At 39.6% G+C, this 25,460-nt stretch overlaps 1 protein-coding gene across 8 annotated transcripts in view; it reads left to right on the top strand.

Annotated features, from left to right (window-relative positions):
• The window catches only part of ppp1r9a (protein phosphatase 1, regulatory subunit 9A), an 89,746-nt gene that overhangs the window by 38,286 nt on the left and 26,000 nt on the right, over positions 1-25,460 (top strand). For all 8 annotated transcript variants that reach the window (XM_088090526.1, XM_088090527.1, XM_088090529.1 and 5 more), the window contains 4 exons: positions 4,183-4,315; positions 6,285-6,405; positions 12,404-12,508; positions 20,788-20,923. In XM_088090526.1, coding sequence (XP_087946652.1) covers positions 4,183-4,315; positions 6,285-6,405; positions 12,404-12,508; positions 20,788-20,923 — 495 coding nt within the window. The remainder of the gene's footprint in view (positions 1-4,182; positions 4,316-6,284; positions 6,406-12,403; positions 12,509-20,787; positions 20,924-25,460) is intronic.

Here is a 25,460-nt window from a genome sequence, read left to right on the forward strand (position 1 = left end):
TTTCCATGAAGGTCAGAATTAATTTACTGGCAGTTTAAATGTCAGTGTTGTTTGACTATAGACGATATACATGTGTGGTTGGCGACGATCTGCAGGCCTGGTCCTGTACTTTTTTGCCATTTTTCAGCTCCTTGTAGTAAAACACACAGCAGGATCCTACCATAATGCCAAGGTTGAACACACATTACTGTACCATCTCACATACTCTCTCGCTCTCTCTTCTTTGTCCTTATCACATCTCTGTTACTCAGGTCAAAAAGCGTTTTTGGCAGAAAAAATCCAATTATTGTCAGAGAACAAGAATATTTTACATCCTATCTGAGAAGAGAAATATAAAAACGTAGCTTGACTTATAATGAAACCTTTAAAAAGATATCAGTTGAATCAGTTTTTAGTCTGTACTGGTTGACCTTCACATTTCAGCAAGCTCCTCTTCCTCTTAATATCCGTTTTAAGCCAGGGTAATTTTTGAGCTGTGATCTGTCTTTGGGTGCCGTAATATGTGCCGAACTGACTGAAAATGGCCTCTCCTCTCTGGAGATATATACCAATAGTTTATGTTTAGAGCCAGATAACCGTCAGGTTTATCTTGTGGGTAAATGCTTTCCATTTGATGGTGCAGTCTGTCTCTCTATTTCTCTTTCACTCCCCTTCTGCCTACCTATTCTTATTTCCCCTGTGCATGCTCTTTTATTTATCTTGTCACCCCCTCTCTCAGTCACCGATGCTCTATTGTCCATCCTTTGTCTCCTCAGTTCATCTGTCTCAGAATTCTTTTTTTTTTTTTTGAATTCCTTCTCCTGCCCTTTTCTTATCTATCTCCATCGCTATTTCTACTCTGACTCTTCTTTGCTCGCCTTCTCTCATGGATCCACCCTCATCTGTCCTCATCTCCCTCATATGACCTCTCTCCCTCTCTCAAGTGACTGGCCACATGCTAATGTGTTTGTAGATAGTGCACAGTGACTGAGAGAGGCCATTAGAGAGTGTACTTACTGCCAATAGTAGCATCCCATCCAGGACGTCCCGGACAGTGCGAGTGCTGCTGTTAGCATTCGTCAGCAGAGTGTGTCTGTGCATTGGTATTTATTATGTAGATGTGTGTGTGTGTGTGTTTGTGTGTTTGTGTGTGTGTGTGTGTGTGTGTGTGTGTGTGTGTGTGTGTGTACTTGTACGTGCTACATAGCAAGGACGACGTCTCATTTTTGAGCTACGGAGTGAGGACATTTTTAAGAAAGTAAGGACATTTTGGCTGTTCCTCACCTGTTCAAAGGCCTGTCTGAAGGTTAGGACTTGGATTTAGGTTAGCAAGGTTTATGTTCAGGTTAGAGTTACGTCTAAATTAGGTTTGGGTGAAGGTTGTGGTTGGGCATTAGTGATGGCTAACTCTTTTAAACCTAAGCAAATTGGCTCAGCAGCTATTTTTGATGAATATGTTGTTTTAGAATTTATTTTTAATTAATTTAAGTTTGGGTTGTTTTTGGTCTTTTTTTTCAAAAACATGGAAAGAAGGCAATAAATGACTTGAAGACAAGTAAGAACTTAAAATTAGCAAGAATTTTTTTTAAAAAGTGACAAAACAATTACTTTAAGCAACAAAAAAATAAATAAAGAAAAGTAATAAATAAGAAAACAAGGAAATGAACTGAAACATAGCAAAAAGGACATAAATCTTTAACATAATTTTAAATATAAAGATAATTGATCATTTTTTATAACTCCCTTTTCTACCTTCCTCTCTCTCTCTTTCTAGCAAATTTTTCATGATATTTTCTTGTCACCTTTTGCTAATTTCTTGCGATTTGCAGGATTTTTTTATTTACTTATTGCCTTTTTACCATTCTTCGAAAGAAATCAATCCAGTTTCCTCAGGTTTTAAATATTTAAATGCTTGTGAAAGGCATTTGAAGGCAGCACAAGAAAACCGATGTTGATCCAGGTTTTAAAGGGTTAAGGGGGGGCGTTAGGATAAGGGGCTAGAGAATGCATAATGTCAATGAAAAGATAGACAAAGAAGATGGCCAAGACAGGAGTATTTTTTTTAATGTATTTGCTAATGCTGTGCACTACATTATATATATGTGTATGTGGGTGTGTGTGGATGTGTGTGCATGATTGCGTGTGTGTGTGTGTGTGTGTGTGTGTGTGTGTGTGTGTGTGTGTATGCAAGCATTAATAATGCAGGGCTGTTGATCACACTGAATGATTGATGACAGGGAGGTCATGGATAAAGCTCACGCAGGCTCACACAGAGGAAAGAATACAAGCCAACCCTGGCAGCATCACGCTACATCAGTGTGCCCAAGCTGTGTGTACAACCAGTGCAGTGTCTCTTAAGCAGAGTGCCCTGTATTTATTTAATGTAGTTCTGTCTCAATCATTTGGTAAGATAATCGTCAAACCCATGCCACATTGCCTACAACAAGAAAAATGTGTAATCTAAAAAGACAAATATTTTGAGTGGTAACAGTCATTCATTTTTTTGATCGCCCTCATTATCCTTAACTTTCCTGGTTCCACAAATGTTAAATGTTGACAACTGAAGCCAGCATTGATTATTGACAAGCAAAATTCTAGTTTTAGGCTATAATCAATACATGTGATGTGACATGATGCCTTATTGATCTCTACTGGGACATTTCCTCTTTCACGCAATTCAAAGAGGTCAGGGCCCTGTGACAGGCAGGGACTTGCTCGGTGCTAAGATTAAGGACTTCACTGTTTTGAATTTGGCATTATGTTACAAAAAGATTCATCCCCTGTACAATTGTCATAAACTGAGGAATTAGCTATAGAAATCGAAGCTGGCCAAAAAAGACTGTAGACGTTTTTATTTCTGCAGATTTTCTGCAGAAAATAAGATCTGTGGCAAACAAACGTTTAAAATACTTGCACTTCATAAATAAGCACCACTTTTTGGATTTTTGAAGCATAAATGCAAGAAGTAAGAAGCTAACGTAAAGCTATATACAAACTTCAGTACTGTTTCATAACAACAACCACAACAATCTTAAAGCGGTGTTCAGCCCAGCTTAGCCTGATGATGTTCTGTAAGTTTCATTTAGCCACTTGTTAACAACCGCCTTTTTTAAGACAAGAAAAAGCCTCAAAGTTCACAAGTGGGGTATTTACTGAATAATTCTGTGCCGCAGAACAAAACCTGAAATTCTCTTAGGCTAGTGTAAACCACAGACCTAATTTCAGGCTTCTAACCAAAAGCACATTCAGAAACTCATTGACTTTCAGGAGCCATCTTCAAGTGGCCAGTAGAGGAACTGCAGGTTTTAGCACTTCTATATCGGCTTCATGTTTCAGGCCTGAAGGTTATCTGCTGGTGACCAAAAGCAGGATGGATATAGTAAAATAACTTGTGCACATTGAGCATTGTGAATAACTTTGATGACTGAAGTCTTCAAGCCACCCGACATCCTTGCTTGTAGGGGACAGCACCATGTGGCGAATGACACTTGCTTCTCAAATTTTAATAATAGCAGCTGCCATCAGTGTAGGTGAGCAGGTGTATGTGTGACTGGGAAACAGACAGCCAGGACGAAGCTCATGCATACCCTCGCACCCTTTTATGCGGCACCAACAGCCAGCGTTCTGCAGAATGCCACACTACAGACGTGACAACAGCATGCATGTTCAAGTCTGCTTGTGCACAGCTCTCTCACGTCCTCCCCCTTCTCTTTGGTGCAGAGAGCAGTGGGAGCACTTGGCCCGGGATGAGATGTAAAGTGACGGTTGACTCTTGCTGTGGAGCAGAGGCTCCAACGAGAATAGCACAGCTTAGAGGACGAAGGGCTCCCTATCCCCCATCACCACATCACGTTTCTACAGTTTTCTGTTGATTAATGGGCTGAATTGTGGTCGAGTCGTGGCTTGGTTATAAGGGCCTTCACTTACCACGGTGTTGTCAACTTTGTTTTGTAGCTAAAGCATCAGTTGGGGTCATAAAACCTCTTATTTACTTCCAGCCATTCATAAACTTGGAAAGTCACTGTTGTCATCAGAGTGCCTTGCCACATGTGTAGGTACAATATGTCCTTCATTAAACTGTATGAAACATCCAGTGTCACACCACTGAGGTGGTGACACTATTTCCATCTCTCTATTGTGAACCAACTGCTATATTTGATTCAGTATGCCCACGTCCTTTAACTCCTTGCATTCCCTCTCCAGGTGTTCAACACCTACTCCAATGAAGACTATGACCGTCGTAATGAAGAGGTGGATCCTGTGGCGTCCTCCGCAGAGTACGAGCTGGAGAAGAGGGTGGAGAAACTGGAGCTCTTCCCCGTGGAGCTGGAGAAAGGTGGGAAAGAAAATCTTAGAACATCGAAACAAACGAGGAGGTGGTTCCTGTCAGTTATACTCAGTAGACAGAATCGCCCACATATGGGATGTCGCTTTTTTTAAGGTGTGATATTTCTATTTCTGTGGTTCTATCCAGGTTGTTTTCTTTTTCATTTTTATAATCACTCTCCCTATTGTGACTTAAAAACATATTCATTGTTTTTCAGCAATGTTTCAGTGCAGAAGTTCACTACAAATCTTCGTACATCACATTCAAAGAATTGTAGTGCACAGTGTGTCCTAGTTCCCCAGCATGAGCTAAAAAAGGGATTTGTCTTTCTCTGTTGAGGTTTTCCTGTGTTGAAATCCAATACTGTCAAGGACCTTAAATAGAATGACTCTACATCACAGTATTTCACCATCCACTCCACCACTCCACATTACGTAACCCTAACAATTTGTGAATAATTAATGCAGGATGGAGATGGACGGATGCTACACGGGAAGAGAATTTCCTATACTGGGCATTTCCTATTCATGTGAAGGCCACCATGCCTATAGTAAATGTCTCCTCCCTTTCTCCATTAATAAATCAGTTGTTGTCATGTTTGTGTGTATTTATCCATCCAAGCTCGCTGGAAACAGGGATGGTGTGGTTTTGTAGTCAAAACCATACTAAACGAGACCAAGACTTGACATATGTATATATATATATATGTCCCCTATGTCTGAGACGAGACAAGACCGAGTCAAAATGTTTTGAGTCTGAAGCAAGATCAGTCTTGGTCTCGAGACCCTCTAAAGGGACTGATCTTAAGTCGATCTTAAGTGACTAAATTTACATGCACACTAATATTCCACTATCACTCCAAAAATGTCAATATTTTGACTTTAAAACAGATCCTGTAAACAGCATTTTCCATTTGAATGTACTGAATTAGGCTTTTTGCCGAATGAAGCATTTTCCAATTAAGACTTGTGAAATATAACAGTATCATTCGGGTTTAAGAAGCATTTTCTTGACGTGTATACAGCACTTTAAGAATACGCATCTCAGTTGGGGTTTTTTACACAGTTTGCGACACACAGCTTCTTGCCTCTTACGATCAGCTCTGTGCGTTGTCATTGATTTGATATACACAAAACCAAAATTTTGCAGGCCTGTGATTGAGATGCATTCCCAAAATAAGAGCCCACTTTTGCGATCGGAATAAGAAACACACCTATGTTTAAACATTATTAAATGCATAGCTATCAGTTATCAGTTTTTTTGAATGTGCTCAAATATTGCAACACAAAGCTTTTTGAGAAGATAGTTGAAGGAATGGGAAAGGAAGGCTGTGTTTGTAGAGTCGCAAAAGTTCACCACCGGTAGGAAACCTTTTTGGAAAAATCCTATTTTGGTGCAAAAAAGTAAAAAAGCAGCTTCAGCCGCTCCACTTTTCTGTGTTTTTACCTCATATACAGCTGCATGTTAATGGGAATAACAGTGGAATAGTCAAAGTCTTTAGCCATGTGAACAGCTTAGTAGGACTATTGCCTTTTTCAGAATAAGGGCCAAAAACTGAATATTCTATGCATGGAAACGTAGTCAATGAGGGGGATCTGTTCAATTCAGTGCTATGTTAGCATCTAATTAAAATGCTTTTGTTCACATTTAATGCAGTTGTATTTTTCACAATGGATTTTTTTTGCAGGTATTTGTTTGTTACATTTTTTACAAATGATGTTTAAGTCAAGTCAAATTTTGCCTTACATATTAAAAGAAGGATCCCAGTCACAACCACACAGTGAGGCGTACAGCTTATTTCTGCTAATGTACCGATACTATCAGCTGATACCTAAATCCTACGTATAAGTATCAGGACTAAAAAAGAAATCTTGGTACATCCTGAATCGTTAAGTTGGAAAATGGAGACCCCTAACCCGTCACATTAATAGAGACACAAACATTAACCCTTTGAACTGTGTGGTGTGTATGTTTCCAGATGAAGATGGCCTGGGGATCAGTATCATCGGGATGGGTGTCGGTGCTGACGCAGGCCTGGAGAAACTGGGCATCTTCGTCAAAACTGTCATTGAGGGCGGAGCTGCTGAGAGAGACAGCAGGTGAGATCTGCTTTCCTAATTGGACATCACACACATTACTGAGCGATAAATGAGTCTGAAGACACTATAAGCAGATCACGACGTGAAAGTTCAGCGTGTCCAGCACCAAAAAAATGCTCTTTTTGTACAATAATGCACACAACAATTTATCAGCTATTTTGTTTCCGTTCACCCACCACCACCTTCTCACCCTCTCACACACACACACACACACTCTGTCCCTGTCAGATTTAGCAGCAGGGGTTTGGATTACGTCCACTGGGAGAGGCGCAGTCTGGGGCATGAAGTCTCATACAGAGCTCTCTGTGTGTGTCTGTGTGTGTGTGTGTGTGTGTCTGTGTGTGTGTGTGTGTGTGTGTGTGTGTGTGTGTGTGTGACAGAGGCATCACATTTATGTTTCTTGTTTTCTGTATGAGTTTGCAAAAGTTATTCTGTGGAAAATGAGATTGTTTGGTGTAGGCTTCCATATTCACTGTGTCTCTATCTTTGTCCCTAGATGATGTGTGTGTGTTGTTGCGAGGGAGAATCTGTGTGTGTGTTGTTGCAAGGGAGAATCTGTGTGTGCGTTGTGTGTATTTGTGCATTATAAAGCGTGAACTGTGCCGAGTAAGCACTCAGCCATCATAAGAGGAGGAGATGACAGCTTCCCAGCAGGCGAGCTGTGGTTTCCTGCCTCTAAACTGTCAGCTTCTACCTATCCTGTTTGTTTGTGTGTGTGTGTGTGTGTGTGTGTGTGTGTGTGTGTGTGTGTGTGTGCGCGCGCATGAGTGTGTGTGTGTGTGTGTGTGTGTGTGTGTGTGTGTGTGTGTGTAGTTCAGGGTCCTCATAAACAGATTAAAAGACAGATAGGCACTTCCATTTCATGCAGTAAGTACTGTAAGCGTCCAATACACACTGGGAACCCAAGTACACTGGGGTTGTTTGCGGTAGATGTGTTTCCTTCGGGGATTAATTCTCTCTTTTACACAGCAGCCAGGGCTGCCACATTCAGGAACACTTGAGAGTGAGATTAGTTAAAATGTAGCGAGCAGAGAGACGGCAGAGAGGAGTAGTGCGTGAGGGAAAAGAAACAGCTCGTTCAAAAGCGAGAAAAGATGACAGTTGCACTGACTCCAAAACGTCTCATTCCCTTCAGTGACTATGAGGAGTTGAAAAGATCAGAGGGAGGCTATGCTAAAGCTCAAGTTCAATTCAGTTCTAAGCCTGCAGATCTGATCCTTTTTCTAATTCATTTAAGCTGAACAAAGCTTTGAATATTACTGGTTCTCACTTCTCTACAATCTATCCAAAGTAAGTCTTGAGAAACTATGCTTGCTTAATTTTTGTAGTCACACTAGCAGTATGGTAATGTCGGTCAGTCAGTTGGTCCATGCCTTAAGTCCAGGCTGCCATGAAATGTCACACCATGACATTTATGTAGGGGTGTCCCGGCGGCCCAGTGGTTAATGAGATATGATATAGCTGTAACGTCTCTGATTCCATTTCTGCTTGAGACCTTTGTCGCATGTTTGGAACTATACTTTCACCTATCCCCAAATCCTAAAAAATATATTTGATCAAAGATTTGTGGTAAAAGGACAGTTTAACCCAAAATCAAAAATACTGATTTTATCAGTCAAGACTGTTTGAGTTGAGTTATTGGCCATAGAGATGTCTAACTTCTTTCAAATTTAATGAACAGCAGTGTGTCTTTTTAGAAATCATGACCCAGTTACTCAAGATAAACCACACACCTGTGAGTAGTTTTAAGTAAGTACTATTTTCTTTCTACCACATTACACCGACCAACTGTATCACTGTGCGGAAGAAAGGGTGCATCTACTCACGGACGGCAGTCGTGTGCTTGACATCTCAAGATGTAAACATTAATGGCGTCCTCTGAGCTAGCAGTAGATGCATGGTTCCTTCTGCGCAGCTATACAGTTGGCAGGTGTAATGTGGTAGGACAAAAAAAATAGTCCTACATGAAACTGCTCCATTATAGTTCCATTATATTGGAGAGAAGGCAGACATCCCTACAGCTGATATCTCCAACAGTCTGCAACTCACATCTGTAGCCCTATTTACCAGTCTATCTGCTTTTGGTCAGAGGAAAAGTATGTATTTTTGATTTTTGGGTAAGCTGTCTTTAAATAATGACTAAATGCATAAATTCGGACAATTGTTTGATATTTTGATTAGACAAAACCGTTGCCTTGTAAAGTACGTCTCCCGTGTGAGAACATATTTGCATTATTTAACCTGCTCACTAAGTGCAAGTTTGTTTAACAAAACCAGATTAAACCGTTGTAGAACAGCTTTCCAAAGTGTGTCAAAGTTTGCGTATTTTATTGTGTTTTACACTCGTGTTGCTCTCAGTGATGTCCAGCATTCAGACTGACTGTGAAAACACTCCATTTACAGTTCAGCCAGTTTCAACTTTGATCCCATTTGCTGCTGACCTTTCCATAAACAGAGCAGGAGATGGAGGCGAAATGATACCTCTTTACATTTTTGATAGTATTTTGATAGTGGAGGTCAGTTTAATGTCGCGCTTAAACATTATATGACAAAATCATCCTGTATTGTGAATCTGCAGCTCTGCCTGTGTCCCTGTGATTGCTTCCACAATAAACCTTGATCATAATATGAGAGAAAATAAACCAAATACTCAAGATATTAGTAATAAATACTGGATAACTTGTGCACATTTATTGGCCCTGTGAGTGCTATCTCACTCTCACACACACTCACGGGAGGAGTCACTGGCCACAATGTAATTTCCTTCCATCATTACCCTTTGCAGCTATAGGGCTCTCTCTCGCTTGCTGAGTCGGACTTAATGGTCTGACACACACGCATACACACTCATGGGCAGACAGATAGATGGGCTTGGCTGTGGCTCACTGTATTGTCTGGCGTAGATGACCTCAGGTGTGTGTACCGGGGTGAAATGGAGGTTATGAGATAAAGGTATGTGTATGTGTGTTTGGTTCATTCGTATGAATCTTACTTTGTTGTCTTCTCCTTTTTTTCGCTGGCTTTTCTCAGCAGCTTTAAATCAACCAGCCTTTGCCACCTTAAGCCAAATTGAGACATTAGATGTTGTGATGGTCAAAAAGGCGTCTGAGCTGTTGACTGGCAGATGACAAGCTCGCTTTCTGTCTACCTGTGCATCCATATGACAGCTCTGGTGGATGTGTTGGGTGTCACGGTCATATTGAATCCTGCTCTGCAGCTGCTGTGTGCTGTGACAGACTGAGGACGGAGCTGTGAGGACATTGGTTACTGCAGTTGTTGGTGCTGCTATCAGAGGACATTGCTTGATTTAGATCTTGACTTTGCAGGAAAATTTGTTCAAAACTTCATCTGCAATTTGCCGTAAGGAAACAGTATTGAGTTAACTCATTTCAGGGACTAAAGAAAGGATATCTCAGCCTCTGCTGCACTGACTGTGACCACTCTTTAATTAATGTCTCTCTTGTGAGTCCCTCAAGTTTAAGGAAGAGTAATTCTAAATTACTTCAGTACTCTTTTATATGGAGGGATGGCTCGCAACAATTTTTTAATGCTGTTATCCCGAGATCACAAGGTTTTATTTTTGTTATCTCATTTTTTTGTGATAGCAGGTTAATCAGCCTGTGCTCATTCCCAGGGTGTCACATACCGGCACTTTTTCAAGCCCCACCGCGTCCCATCAACAAAAAATGCAGCCTTTGGCATTTTTATAAAATGCAATCAAGTAAACCCAGCCGTGGCAATACTTAACGCTGAGAATAACTGACGCATTATAAAGAGCAAGAAAGTCAGTCTAGGGTAAGACGGAGGGGAGGTGGATGGGTCAAACAAAACTGGACTTTTATCCAGCAGACCAAAGTGTGTGTCCCAGGTGAAAAAAACCCTCAATGTTGTTTTAATGTAACGTTATATCACTTACCTACCTACATTCCATGTGAAACCAAAAGTCAATGTGGTCTTAATTTAATATTACACAATTTATACACATCCGTCATGTTAATATGTCAACTGCATGACAAATTAAACATTACATGCTCGTTTTAACCCAAAACTTGATCTTTTTTTTTCTAAACCTATACAAATAGTTCCATTGCTGAAACTTAACTGCAGCCATTTCACAACATCAATAGCATGTTACAGTGTGTTACAGCCGGGCAGCCTGTGCATTGCTATTAGATTCAGAGGGCTGTGACTATTCATCTGTATTTGATGACAAATTGTCACTTTTGCGATGATTTTTATAAAAACAAAAGGCAGATATCTCAAGATAACATTTTTAATTTTTTTTATCTAGATCACAAAATAATTTAATGAGTGTCTGGTTCATTTGATCACACCTAATTTCAGCCTTCAAGTCCACTGTCATGACTGTCAGGGAGGATACTCCCATAATGACGAGCATTGACCTGCATGTTATCTATAACAGAGAGACAATGTAATTTCTGCATGTGTTTAGACCTTGATTGAAGTACAGTCTGATACAGTGATCAATAATGGGACTCCTTGATCTGACATTTTCGGCTTAAATCAGTTGCATCAGTTGTGAAGACGCCATGCACATGCTGGCACGGCATTCCTGATCTCTGTTAAACATTACAAGTAGCCTAATAAGAGGAAACGACTTTTTGCTGTCTTGTGATAACCACTTAATGATCTAATTATTTCGAGATAACAAAGCTCATTTTCTTGAGATAACAAAATGATTAACTTGTGATCTCGAGATAACAGCATTAAAAAAAGCATGGCCACTTTCCACTTCCATACTTTCAACAATAATGTCCCTTGTAGCCCTTCAGTTGTTGTTCTATCATGCATATGAAGAAAAATCGAGGCTTCCCTTGGTCAGTGGCATGGAGGTAAACATTAGCACCAAATACTGCAGAGTCAGCTTGTTTAAATGTATTCTGGATATATTTAGAAATTGTGGATGAGGCAGAGTTTGTGTCTGAAGGTTCAGGGTAAATGGAAGCTGTAATGGTGCGTGTTAAGTGATCTCTGTAGAACTGGATACAACCCTCATGAAACGGTTTCTCATTATCCTCTCACTTAGCCTGAGTGTGATCACTCACCAGTCTCCAGAGTAGTTGTGCTGGTTTGATTTCACCATTTTATATCATAAAAACGCAATTATTGGACAGGATCTTAGTGTTTTGAAATTGTCTGTGTTCACAGATATTGAAGAGATTGAGATTATTACTTGGACCAAATAGAAGAAGGGCTCCTGCAGTGGAGACCAAAGTTGTTTGTTGTGGAAGAAAATTATATATGTGCTGTACTGAAGTATTAGAATAATCTGCTATTTTGTTGAAAATAACATGAGCTATTTTTTTTGTTTGTTTTATTCATGCCTTGAAGAAATTATTCAAAGCTAAGATTCAGAATCCTTCTTAGTCTGGTTTTTATGCAGATTTCCAAGTGGGTTTTCACTGAATATTTAGCGGAGATGTCTCTTTTAAGTGGTTTGCTCACTATTCCCCTGTCATGAAAAGTAGATCATCAAGAGTTTCACTCTAGATCGAGAACTTAGCTGACCTCTCATCGTATTCAGAGCAGAGCAGAAATCTCGGCTGTGTTTTGGCTCAGGGCTCAGGGCTAGCTGGCCTCCATGTCCTCGTTAGCCCTCCTAGTTTGTTTTGAGCCTCATCTCTTCTGTCTCTTGGTTAGGCAATAGTCTGGAGCTATTGCAGTGGAAATTTGTGACCGCAAGAAAGTCTGGCACGATTGCAGTGGTGGAAACAATGTGAAAATGCATGATAGGTCGGTTTGTTTGTCCCTTTTGTAGAAGTTTTTCTGCATAAGTCATAATGTGTCATAATGTAGACCAGCCAGGGACATTGTGTGTGATTGTGTGACAGAATCAGCCAGTTTCAGCTCACATGCACACACAGATCCTGAACATAGAGTGACACACCAGAATCACCAGTCAATCAAAGATAGTAGCACTTACATAAATGACTGCAGCACAAAGTGTTGAAGAGGCTTTCATCTGTCTGTGTGTCAGGATCAAGGTGAACGACCAGATCGTGGAGGTGGATGGGACCAGCCTGGTGGGCGTCACCCAGAGCTTTGCTGCCTCCGTCCTCAGGAACACATCAGGAGTTGTCAGGTACGACCTACAAACACGCACGCCTAACAAAGAGCTGATCACAGCAAAGTTTTAGTCCCGTAATACGTCTCACGATGCTAAGTATCCATTTACATTTCAGAGCTCCACGCTCAGTTTTGTTTTTTGGGTTTTTTTTGCCAAGATCAGATCTTTCTGCCAAGACTGACTCATATTTATGTTTATTTTTGATTTTTGTGACCCATATCTGACATCATGTGAACAGATCTCTGCCCTGAAAGGCCTCACAAGTAACCAGTAACGTCACAGACATGCATGTTAGAGCAACAACAAAAAGGTCACAATTTGCGAGACAGGCATTTGAGAAAACAAAGTAATGACATAGAGGTGCAAGCGTTCATCTCTCAAACATGTGCTGCGGATGACAATTCGTTGTGTGTTGATAATGAGGGTAAGAAAACAAGAAAACCCAGAAGCCATAGCTTATAGCTCTATTAGTAGCTATTGCTGCATTTTCTGTAGAGAGAGAGGTGTGGTTACGGCCGGGGGAAGAGTCAGGAGTGCGATGTGGAGGGTTTCAGGGTGCAACAAACTCCTCCAAAATCTTTGAATGTCCAGGCCCATATTACAATATCTCAATGTGTCTGTATCTGTCACTGTATGGTGATCTGTGCCTGCACAGTGAAGTGTGATGGGAAAAGACCATGGACATAACAGTCACATGGCCAGTGATCGGCTAAGTATTCAGCTTAGGTATCAGCTGAGTATATGGTATTATCAATTTAGGACCATGTGGCTTAGATCTGATTGGAAAAAATCATATTTCTGTGTCTATACTTCTCTGAAAAAAATGTTCTGTGTCATATGAGAGCAGAAATATTGGATTTGGGCCGTATTTGATTATAATGTGAACATAGCCTTAGCTGTGATCATTTGAACATGGACTTTATGGAAACAGGACGGAGTGATGTCAGCGACTCCATTACTATGAAAAGAGCAAAATTTAATTAAAAAAACTATCAGGACAAGGTCAGTTACATTGGTCACAAGGTCAATTATGGTATGCGACCAACCGTTTAAATATAAAATAAGGTGTTAATATTCAGTGGTTAATTAAATTTTTTAAATATTTATTTTATTTTATTTTTTTATTGCATACACACATGAGATTTGTATGTTTTCACTTGCTGATGAGGATCTTTGGATTACCATAAGATTACAGAAGTGTGTCAAGCAGCTATCAGCCCCAAGAACCAGACGTACCCTCATACAGCATCAGACATAATTACTGACAAAGTGAAGCCTCCGAATAAGTCCTTTTTAAATTCAGCAATGATCAATGAGGACAGTCTCTGCTTTTCACTACTGCTGCATGGTACATTCTGACTGCTGCTCGTCCTGCTGTCATGGCACAGAACTTGTAAAAAACATCCGCTTAAGCAGCCATGCTCGGTGAGATTTTGTTTTTGCAGGCCCCTCAGCGACATTACCATATCTGAGATCGTTGAAGATGTGGGAACACAATATGTGACAAAAGTCTGGTGTGTTTGACAGTCGAGTGGTTTCTGGCAGGGGTCCGCTTAGAGCAGTGGGGAACAGACAACACACACACGCACGCACACACACACTCGGCATGGCAGGAAAGCTTTGATTTGGAAAGCCAGTGCTGTCCTTGGCAATGTTGTTAGCTTGCCATCTTTCACTTTCCGTTGATTTTTGCTTGTTTTTGTTTTTCTCGGTATGGTTTATTGTTGTCTTTTCTATTTCTGTTTTACCATCATCTGCGATTCTGCGCCTGTCCTCCTCTCTGACTCCTTTACTTTCTCTTATCTCATGTGCTCTTTTCACCTCCCTTTGCACTCCCAGGGAGCCTTGTTTACTTTATCATGCTTGAGTTTGTCTCAGTTAATTGATCCACCCACCCATCCATCCATTCATCCATCCATCCATCCATCCATCCATCCACACATCACACTTGGTAAGACAGCCGTTAAACTGTTTTGAAATAATCATGCTGCAGGGCGGTTCTGTATAAAAAGCACGATTGCCGAATGAGGGGACAGAGTTGTCTCGCCTTTGAGCCAATAGAGGTAGTAACAGCATGGAATTGAGGTCTTTGTATAAGAGACAACTGGCTGTTAACTCAAAAAGGAAGAACAGCGGCAATAAATGTTTGCAAATTGGGAAAACGCTGAGATTTAGAAGCTGCTTACTCTCTGAGCAGAGGACAAGATCAGTCACCATGTAACAGAGGGTAAATGATAGTTATTGCAATGTTGTGCCACTGTTATTTTTTAGAAAGGGCTTCCGATGCGTGTGTTATATGTCACATGAGTGGCCGACGCTGTTATGTTACATGTCATGCCTGTCATGCCTCTTTTGCCTCTGCAGTACCAGCATGCTATTTAAATTCACGCACTGTAGCAGCATGCTGCTGCCATTGTTTGGTTCTGTGTAAAACTGCAATGGTGGTGTATAAAAGGGACTTTGTTGCAGGCGGCCCTATAGCGTGATCTCTGTGGACAAAGTGCAATAGCCTGTGGTGGTGCCTTGCAGAAAGCCTGTCATTTAAAGCAGCCACACTCTTAAATATGCTTCATTTTAAGTCTTAATAAAATGTAAACAGGTGAGTTATAAAAAAAAATCCCCCCCCCCCGTACAGTTGGCATGAAGGGAGAAATTAGCCATAGAGACCAAAAGCATTTTTTTCTACCTGGCTGTAAACATTTACTTTTGCTGTAAAGTTAGGATTTACTATACTGTTTTGGAGCAAGCCTCAAGTGACCATTCGATGAACTGCAATTTTTGGCACTTCCATATTGGCTTCATTTTTCAGCCCTGAAGGTTGCTGCTTGGAATTAATCCAAAGCTTCAGTGTGCTTTTCATCCTGGTCGCCATGTTCGCTCTGGGAGCTGTGGAAGGATGGATGTGTGTGTGCAGGGTACAGTGCCCGGGGAAAAGCTGGTGGCTGAACAAAGACATGTCCAACAGTATAAGAACAGACTGCGGGCTGTACGGATGCTGTTTGCTGAACTAATATTGACGATGGGGGTTTTCCACGTACCAGGATGTGGCACTTTAGGTGAGGCAGCCTTGAAAAGGTCCATCTATCATTTGCTCATCTATCTAACAAGTACAAATAGATCAAAGTGAGAAGTGCAGAAAGCTTCCTAGTCTAATCTTTCTCCCAGGGATCTCAAAACATACTGAATTACAGTACTTCTAACATGTAGGAAATATTAATGTTGTGAATTATGTAGCGTATGAAAAATACACCACTGTGACAATCTCATAGCAAATTATAATGATAATTACACCCACTGCTATTTCTCAAGGAATTATCAGACCTATTTTCACTCCTCTCTCCCTCTCTGCTCTCTCACTATTTCAGTCTTCCTCCATCATGTCTCACCCACTCACTCCTCCTCCTCCTCCTCGGTAAATCCTTCTCTCTCTGTCTGATCACCAGAGGTTTTATGGCCAACTGTCCTAGATTTGCCATTTTAGCTATATTTAACCTTGACTTCCAGCAGCATATCCTCCAGGTTTTATTCAGAAGTTCCCTACAGAGTGACAGTATGAAACACATTTTTATAGGCCCTGTCATATAGATTACTTGAGGGAAAAACACAAGAGAAATATGCACGTGTTAAGATAATAAGAATAATAGACTGCATGGCTTTGTCGCACTCATGGACAAAGCTGGATTTGGACCGAATTATAGCCCAGCATGGTTTGATGCACCTTTTTTAGACCATAAAGGGATTGAGTCTAATTGTGTACAAAGTGAAAGCATTGGTCCTCATGCAGCATCATTCTTTTAAATTTCTATCTCTAATATTTTCTATTAATGTTCCAGTTAGAGGTCAGCTCTTACCGAGGTGTGCTGAATAACACTTGATCATAAGTCACCTATTATCATAAGTAACGCCCCCTAAACACTATATGAGGGCAGGTTTTGGGCCGTGTGCAAAGATGGTACATGGCTAAGACTGGAGACATGACACTGAAAAAAAGTGAAAGAAAAGGAATTCTGCAGGAGTGAAATTAACATAGGCCTACTGTCGTATAGACTTAAAGTAAATATGATTTCTTAGAAATGTATTGCAGTATTAAAGTAAAAGTACACATGCAAAAAGGTTTAAATAAATTTAATACATCGAAATAATTAAAATAAAAGGAAAAGCAGCATGTCCTCGTACATACAGTATATATGAGAAGCTGGAACCATGCAATGATTTTGCATGAAAAATGACTTGCACATTATTAGAAATAGTTTCCTATTTCTTTTCTAATTAATAGACTAATTGTGTCAGCTGCATCTGTTTACATGGATTGTGAGCAAAAATCTTAATTTGTAAAGTAGTTATGTTGGAGTAAAAAGTACAATATTTGCTACTGAAGTGTAGTGAAGTAGAAGTGGAAAATGTGGAGTGAGATTAAAATACTCAAGAAAAGTTAATGTTCCTCAGAGTTGTACTTAAATTCAGTGCTTGAGTAAATGTATTTAGTTCTGTCCCACCACTGGTCAGCAGAGGGATACACAGCCACTGAAATCACAGTTAGTGGTATCAGTGCACTAAGTATAGTATTTATCTTAACCCTGAAATTTAATAATAGAATTCCTATAATTACTCTAAAACATGATGTAAATTTGATTATATGATATTCATGTATTTGTAAGATATTCATCAGATGTAAAATGTATTAAACCTTGCCCTGGGCAACAATAACAATTTGTGGCAGGTAAAAAGAAGGTTGTTGCCTTATCTTGGTAAGAGTGCTCTCAACCACTCGTAAAATTTTCTCTTACCTAAGAGAAGTGTAAAAAATAAGAAAATGATGGTGATTCCCAAAAATCAATACAAATAAAATAAGAGCAGATTGTGGATACAAGCAAAAATAAGAGAACATTTTTTTGTATATTGTTTCTTGCATCTATAAGATACACTTTTTTATTTTGTTCAGTCAGCTGCCATATTGTTCCTTATGTCAAAATGCATCTTCTGTTATGGGTTTTCTACCTCTTGAGCAAAAGCAAAAGCCACACCCCTTTCCTGTTTTTTCCTGTTCATGAAGCACCAATGTCAAAAGTATTTTATTTGTATTTTTCTACTGCCTAGACAGCCCAGTTTTATGAAAACACTTTTTTTTTTTTTACATCTTTCCAGCAGTGAAACTATAACCCCGTGAAACATAGAGCAAAATCACTTTTTCACAACATTCATCATAATTACATATTTATCATAATGTTATAGGTTTAGTATAATTTCTAAGCACTTTTTTGTATGTTGTTGGGTTTTTCTTTGTTTGCTTTGTTTTTTTTTTCTTTTTTTTTAATTTACAATTTCCAGGTAATTTTCTTTTTTACCACGTCCTTGCACATTTTTGGATAATTTCTTTTTGTGTTGCTTATTGCCTTCTTTCTATGTTTGTGAAAGAAATCAAGCCAATTTGCTCAGGTTTCAATGCTTTAACTCAGCCTATCATGATGCACCCAATAACTGACAGTAAGAACAATAGAAAAATACAAAATTAACAAAAAGAGGAAACCTCTACATGTCATATCTGTGATGTGTGAACCTGTGCTGACATCCTTAAGTGCCTGTCAACCCAATGGGGATGATATGTGTCCTGCTCCATGTCTGCCACCATCATTTTTGTCAAATTTCCTCCCTGCATTTCTTTTACACTCGACCCTTCAAACTCCTGCACCATACTGTATGTTTAACAAGAGCCACGTCTGTTTTAATGGGAGTAAATGAGATCAGTTGTGAGGGTTTCTGCAGTTGAGTTGAATCAGCACTGTGTGTGGCAGCCCCAGAACAGTGGGAGGTAAGGAAGAACCAAGTCAGACTCCCCATGCGTGAGGAGAAAGGCTGTTTCCAGGTCAGCTGCTGCTCAGACCTCCCCGCTGTCCAAAGGCAGCAGTTCCAGTACAGTACTTAGCTTAGCCACTCTCCCTTTTGCTTTTTCTCTTTTTTTAACTTTCTATCTCTGTCCTGCCCTTCAGTTGTTCCTTCACATGTAGATCAAATACGCCTCTCTGCTGGAGCGTAAGGCCTTTTCTACATCGCCTTTAGAAATATATGAAAGAGCTCTCGGGAACTGAATTCACTTGATTAGGCCCTATCTCGAATCCTCTCTCTCTCTCTCTCTCTCTCTCTCTCTCTCTCCTTCTGTCTGTTTCCCTGCCTCACTCTAACACACTCACTTGTCTAACGCACTAACTGGTAGATGTACAGTAAACAGGAACCTGTCACACAGAATCACACACTCACACAGTCATAGGGTTCTTACTGGGTTGGAGGTTCCTGGAAATTCTTGTACATCGCTGCTTGCTTTAGTTTTGAAAGGAATAAACTGATGATGTTGGGAGTTACAATAGATGGAAGAGAAAATCTGTCTGCTCCCCCTGTTTCTTTAGATGATGATGATCTGATGATGTGTGATAGAATAAAATGATAAAGTGTTGACATTCCTCTACAGAAACTCTTTTCTGGTGCCATAATGCCATAATCTCTATAAACAAGGAATAAGACTTTGATTTTTTGGATTTGGGAAGTGTTATCTATTTGTAGTCAGTTTATAGTCAGAGAAATATTGAACAATCATGTTTGAATGATGGTACAGTTTGTGTAAAGAGGCACAACGCATTGCCAAAAATGTGATCTCGGAACCCATCAGCTATTGTTTGACAAGGAGACTGCTTTATGTTTGCCTTTTGAATATTTTTCTACATTCATATGCAGATATTTGCTCATAGAGATTAGTTGAAATGACCAGGGCACAGACGAGGAAGTCCTTGCCTAGATATTTGCTAACTACACTAGATCAGCCCAAAATATTGACCCCCAGAGGCTTTATCGTTGTCAGATGATAGCCGATGAGTTCTAAATTTGAACTTCACAACTCAGGAACAGAGGGAGAGACTTTTGGTCGATCCTGAATTGGTGACACTCATTTTGGGTGCCCAAATTGAAACTGTGGAGGTTGTAGAGATCTTCTGTACTGCTGGGAGGTTAATGGGTATGAAGCATTTGTGTTTTTGTATTTATAGCTTCTTTCAGCTATATTGCTGTATCTACATATATTTCAAGCAGTGTAATGTCTGTTGTCATGGCTAAATATGAGCTTGGACATACATGGATGTAAAGTGTAACTTGATTGGTTGGTGGAGGCGTATAACCCTGAGGCGATAATTCTACTTTCAAACATCATTAGTGCTTTTTCTCCTTTTCTTTCTCACTTCGTCAACATGTTAATGTGATATGTATTGTTGTTAGGTCCCGTGTGTGACTGCTGTAGTCAGTAGTCAGTACCTCGGAGGCACAGCCTGTGGCTTTCTCCATTTAGTTCCTTGCTCGGCTAATAACAGGCTGCCTGGCTGAGCCGACTGTCTTCTCATGTTATTATGTGTGTCGCGTCTCCCAGCCCTGCCCTGATACGTCAGCAGATATTGTTGTCATTGCTATGTGGCTGTGGGCCTGTGCTGCTTTCATACAGAGACCACTGTGGTCATTTCACAGTACAAATACACACCATCATGAGAAAAAGATGCCAGAAATTGTAACCAAAATGTTTTAAATATATTAACATGTTCCTCAAAAAGACACAGCTATCAGGTATGATTTGTAATGAATGTATACTTCAATTAAAAATCTTTTTTTTAAATTATGGTGATAAAAAAAATCATTAAGACATTGTCTGTTCCATTTCTAAACTTTTTTTGTAATTTTTATTTGCACAGTAAAATCACAGATTAAAACAGATTGTACAGGTGAGATAAAAACCCCATGAAGGGTTATAAATATGTCTCAAAACATAATGTAACATTTATCCTTAAATTAAGATGAAGAAATGTCATTCATTTTGAGCCTAAAGACATTAAAAATAGTTTTAAATTGTTCTTAAATATTTGCAGACAGGGAGATATATTTACGAGGTGTTTTACTGTAAACAAATAAGGCTTAAACAAATGGGAGACGTATGAATATGTGACATTTTTAATGCTAGCATTTATCAGTTTACATATCCCAGATGCCCTTTCACTTCCTATTTTTAACCCTTTGCTAGAAAAGCAAATTTTCTGAAAAACAAAAGAGTGAAAATGATGACACGCATTGTAAATGCAGCCTAGAGGCTTATAATTAGGGTTTTTCCGCAACCAGACCTAAAACATCATTGGTTATTCATGATTTAAAAATGCTCACATAAATGTCAGTTTTCCATATTGTGCAGCAACTGTTGTGTAATCACAGACTCTGTTTGGCTGTGCGTGTCTTGGCAGGGCTTTCTTTTACTGTGTGTGTTGTTGCAGGTTTGTGATTGGCCGAGAGCGTCCGGGCCAACAGAGTGAGGTGGCCACGCTCATCCAGCAGACCCTGGAGCAAGAGAGGAGGCAGAGAGAGCTGCTGGAGCAGCAGTACGCCCACTATGACGCTGATGATGACGAGGTAACCACACACAATGACCACACACAACCCTGGCCACTGTACAGCACGCTGCAGTTGTGCTCTTTAATAAAAGGAACATCATCTCATGCAGATAAAGCTCATTATATCTACATTTGTTTGAAGTTCATCCGCTGTCAGTGCACAGATCTTATACATGATTCTATATTGGAAAATTGAGGCTTCTGCTTGTCACTTAATGTAAATCAGCTCCCTTCTCATGACAGCTGACTTGAAGTTTTAGCTTATTAACGCCATAAAACTGACTGACAGTGGGCTTTGATGCTGGCACACAAAACACTCGTCTCTCACAGACACACACACACTAAGAGGATGCCATGTGAGCTTCAGTCCTAGAAAGCATCACTCAGCGTTTCCCCTCTCTGCTGCTTACTCACAGCACGTTTAATCCACCAGACACTGAGCTCATGGCCCCGCAACTCATGTTATCTGCGTATGTGTGTGTCCCGGTGACACACGTGCACACTGTATACGCACATGTAATCACACGCTAAAGTAATATAAATCAATGCATGGTGTGCTCTCGCTAACACACACAGGAACAGCTGCACTCATGCGTGGATTTACATGCAGACACACACTCACACACTCACTCGGGCATCTCTCTTCTCTCGACTCTTTCACTGTCTTCATCAGTGTTGTTTGAAGTATTTCATTTCCTGGTGGATTGAGAGCCTTCATGCATGAGAAACTCCTCGCCAGGCCCCCAGAAAGTGATCCCAGTGCTCCCATATTAAGGCTTCATACACATGTAACACTGTCAGCTCTTATTAAAACTCATACAGGGAGTTGAGAATTCAGCCGTTAACCAAGGCATCACTGTGCTCTGCAGAGTGTGAGTTAAAGGTCCAGTGTGTAGGATTTAGGGGGATATAATGAACTTATAGCTCAGAAAAAAAACTGGCTCTAGATACGGACCTTTGCGTTATTTGCGTTACTCGACAAGAGGGTCGGAAAAACAGGGTTGTTCATTTTTTTGTTTTGTTTTGTTTTTTAAGGGAAACTGCATTCCTCAGTGTTTTTACCTGTTTAAATCATCCGGTCTTGTTTGTTTTGAAGAGACATCTGCGGAAAATTCAGCTCCCACTAAAAACCTCTTGACAGTGGCCTGACATCGACATCGGAGCGACAGCATCGGAGAAACTCTAATTTGTACTGTGAAACTGCTTTATTCACTGTTTTTACCAGTTTTAATCACCTAAAATCACCTGTTTTTGGAGAGAAAGAGACCTCTGTGGACAATTTGGGCCCCGCTAAAAACCTAATGAATGTCTGGATCATAAGAAAGTTAGCACACATCCGCATATGCTTGGTGAGCAGCCCATCTGCAATGTGTCAAACGGTTTTGGAGAAAAATGGATCTGTCATGTCAAACTAAAAACATTGAAGGAAGTCTGACCAGAAGTTTCAGGTGATTGCAATTTGTAGTCCTTACCGCAAGATTCCACTAAATCCCCCTAAATCTTACACACCGCCCTTTTAAATTCATAAGAAATCCTGCCATCTGTCATCATTTCAGATATAGAGTACATAATAAAAACCAAAATAAACTTAGCAGACGAACTTATTTTAATAAGCACCTGTGTCACAGATCCCCGGAAGGACACATGGAAATAAGGATGGGGATTGTATTAAAATTGTCAATCTATACATAGATAACTATTAACTATAAAAACACACTTTAAATATGCTACTGTCAAGCACCAAGCCATCCATAAATCCCTACGTAACTGCCGATAGGGTAAACAGTTACAAAACCATTACAAAGATCTATGGGGCAATAAAAGGAACTCATCAATATTAATATCTCTATAAATATTAGAACGAGTTCTCACTTGGGGGCGTAGGGGGGTTATTTCTCACTCTGAGTGCAGCTTGGGTTGATCTGACAGACTGTTCTTTATTAGTGCTGAGGCTCTTTTCCCAAGAGAGACGGATGCTCCTCCAGTTATAGATATCACACACGAGCACGCACACATGTCGGTGCATTGGTGTGTTTGATTATATTTAATCTAACACACATGTATGCCCATCTGTCAGCAGTTAAATTTGAACACACACACGGGAAAAGCATGGAAATACACACAAACACACACACGCGGTAGAAAATATGTAAGTCAAACAAGTCCCATGTTCACTTTTATGGCTTCTTTTTTATGTGGTTTTAAATTAAACTAATTGCGGTTTGAACTGTTATTTGGATATATATATGATATTTTATGAACAGCAATAGCCCACAGAGTATTCACTCATGAAAATAATTATTAGTTGAAGCCGCTGACATAGATAGCTTTTTTTTCTACAGTTACAGTAGAAACAAATATAAAGATATAGATTACAAAACAGTCAACAGTCAACCAAAAGTAACACATCAATCAAGGAATATAATAATGATAATAATAATAATAACAATATAATCCTCATCATCATCATCATTATTATTATTATTATTATTATTATTATTATTATTATTATTATTATTATTATTATTATTATCATAATTATAATTAATCACTTTATTTGTATGGCAGTTACAGTAACAAAGTTTTTTTTTAAAGTGCATGAAAACACAACAAATAAAATATACAGTTACAATAATTAAAACAATATTAAAAGCTAAGAAAAATAGTTTGCACTGAGGCAAAAAAACAGAACAAAGGGAAATCTCAGATCTATCTCAGATCATGTCCAGGGAGTCAGAAGGTCAGTTATATAACTTGAAGCTAAACCGAAACTATCTAAAAATCAAGTTAACAGGCAACCAATGGAGGGTGGCAAGAATTTGTGAATGACAGATCCATTCATGTTAGCACTATGACACAATAACACACACACCACTTTCACATCATTGGTGGTGTGAGCAAGAAAACACAGTGTATTGACTTTTTAGCACTGCATTCATGAAATTTGGGTTTCAGTTTCTTGAACAATGGATTTTGGCTGATGTAAGGCGTTCATTTTAGTAGTGCATCCCATAATGTTTATTTTCAAATGTGGAGGGCAGTAGAAGCTGACCTCTGAGGACCATGGGAGGTCAAATCCTAGATGGCCACCAGTCCACTGCGTACAATGTTCAAATACATTTAATTTGGTATTAAACAGTGTAGAAAAAACATTTAGGTTGCTATTTCCAACTAATTTGGGGATACCCATTAATTTGGTGACAAGTCTGAGATCGCCAAAGCTCAATAAAATCAAATAATACAATGGTGCCTAGATAAGAAATGTGGTAAAAATCAGGACCTGTTTCCTTCTTTATAACAGGTGGTGCAGATACAGGAAAGAGACATTTAATCAGGGCGTTACAGAATGAGGCATCAAGGTTACTATTGACATTGTGTGGTCACCCTGTGGACATTTATGTATTAACTGTTCAGACTTGCATTGCTGCACACAATTCACATGCTTCAGCTACTCACAATGCATTTGGCACAGACATGAAATAACTTTACACACCTTGTGTAAAGAAAAGACCAATAGTTTGTGTACGAGATACAGCAATCTGCAAATTGTAGTTGTTAATCTTATATATTCGTTGCAGATCATGGCAGATCAAACAGAGTGGTGATATTTTTTCTCATTCGGTATTGTTAATGTGGTTGCCTCTGGAGATTTTTAGCAGTTGCCTCCAAGAAAAGGGAAGACACTGTATGTTGAGGATTTAGGCGTTAACCTGTGGTGTAACGTATTTGAACTTGTCGAGTTAAAGCGTATTGTTTGGCAGAAAGATGCTGTGTTTGCAGAGTAATTAAATAGACCGAGGACACATTCAAAAGGAGCGACATTGTAAGCAGCTGATTTGTTGAAGAAGCATGATGCTGTTAAAGGCAGTTTATTTTTTAACATTTTCCAATGAATTCTCAAATTAGTGGTAATAACCTGGAACATTTATCAAATACATTGTCCAGAATATGTAGAAACAGATGCTTAGGAATTTGAACATCAGAAGAAAACAGGGAAACTTGAGTTGATGCATGACTATTATACTACTGTGAAAAAATACATGTTCAGCTTAATAGTTGGTTTCGACATTTTAATGCAGAAATGTTACATTTTATATCTTTAAATTTAAAATTACTAAAATATGAAGTACAATTTCAAATAATCAAATCAAAACATTAGGTTTAAAAGAATATTTCATATACAATACAGTTTTCAAAGCTGTGCACAGTGGCTCACGTGCACTCTTCCTCCAAAGGATCAGTCACAGCTCTTCTCTCCAGTGAGTGACAGTCATTATGCAAACATCACACTCATATAAGACATTCATAAAGCAGATCATCACATGCTGAGCACCCTCTAAACAACGGCAACGTTTCTCCCTAAATTGTCTCCTCCTCTCCTGATTCTTCATGCATGTGGTGGGAGGTGATGCATTTATCATATGCAAATTGTTGTTTGACTGCCCTGCCATGTGTTCAATGGTTAACTCCACCTTCAGCAAATGGGACCTTAATGTAGGATGCTGGTACCATGGCAACAAGCAAGCCTATTATGGAAATGGAACTCTATGTCGGCC

Source organism: Plectropomus leopardus, chromosome 17, assembly GCF_026936395.1.
Source record: "Plectropomus leopardus strain MGB_pleo_1.0 chromosome 17, ASM2693639v1, whole genome shotgun sequence".
Lineage (NCBI taxonomy): Eukaryota > Metazoa > Chordata > Actinopteri > Perciformes > Serranidae > Plectropomus > Plectropomus leopardus.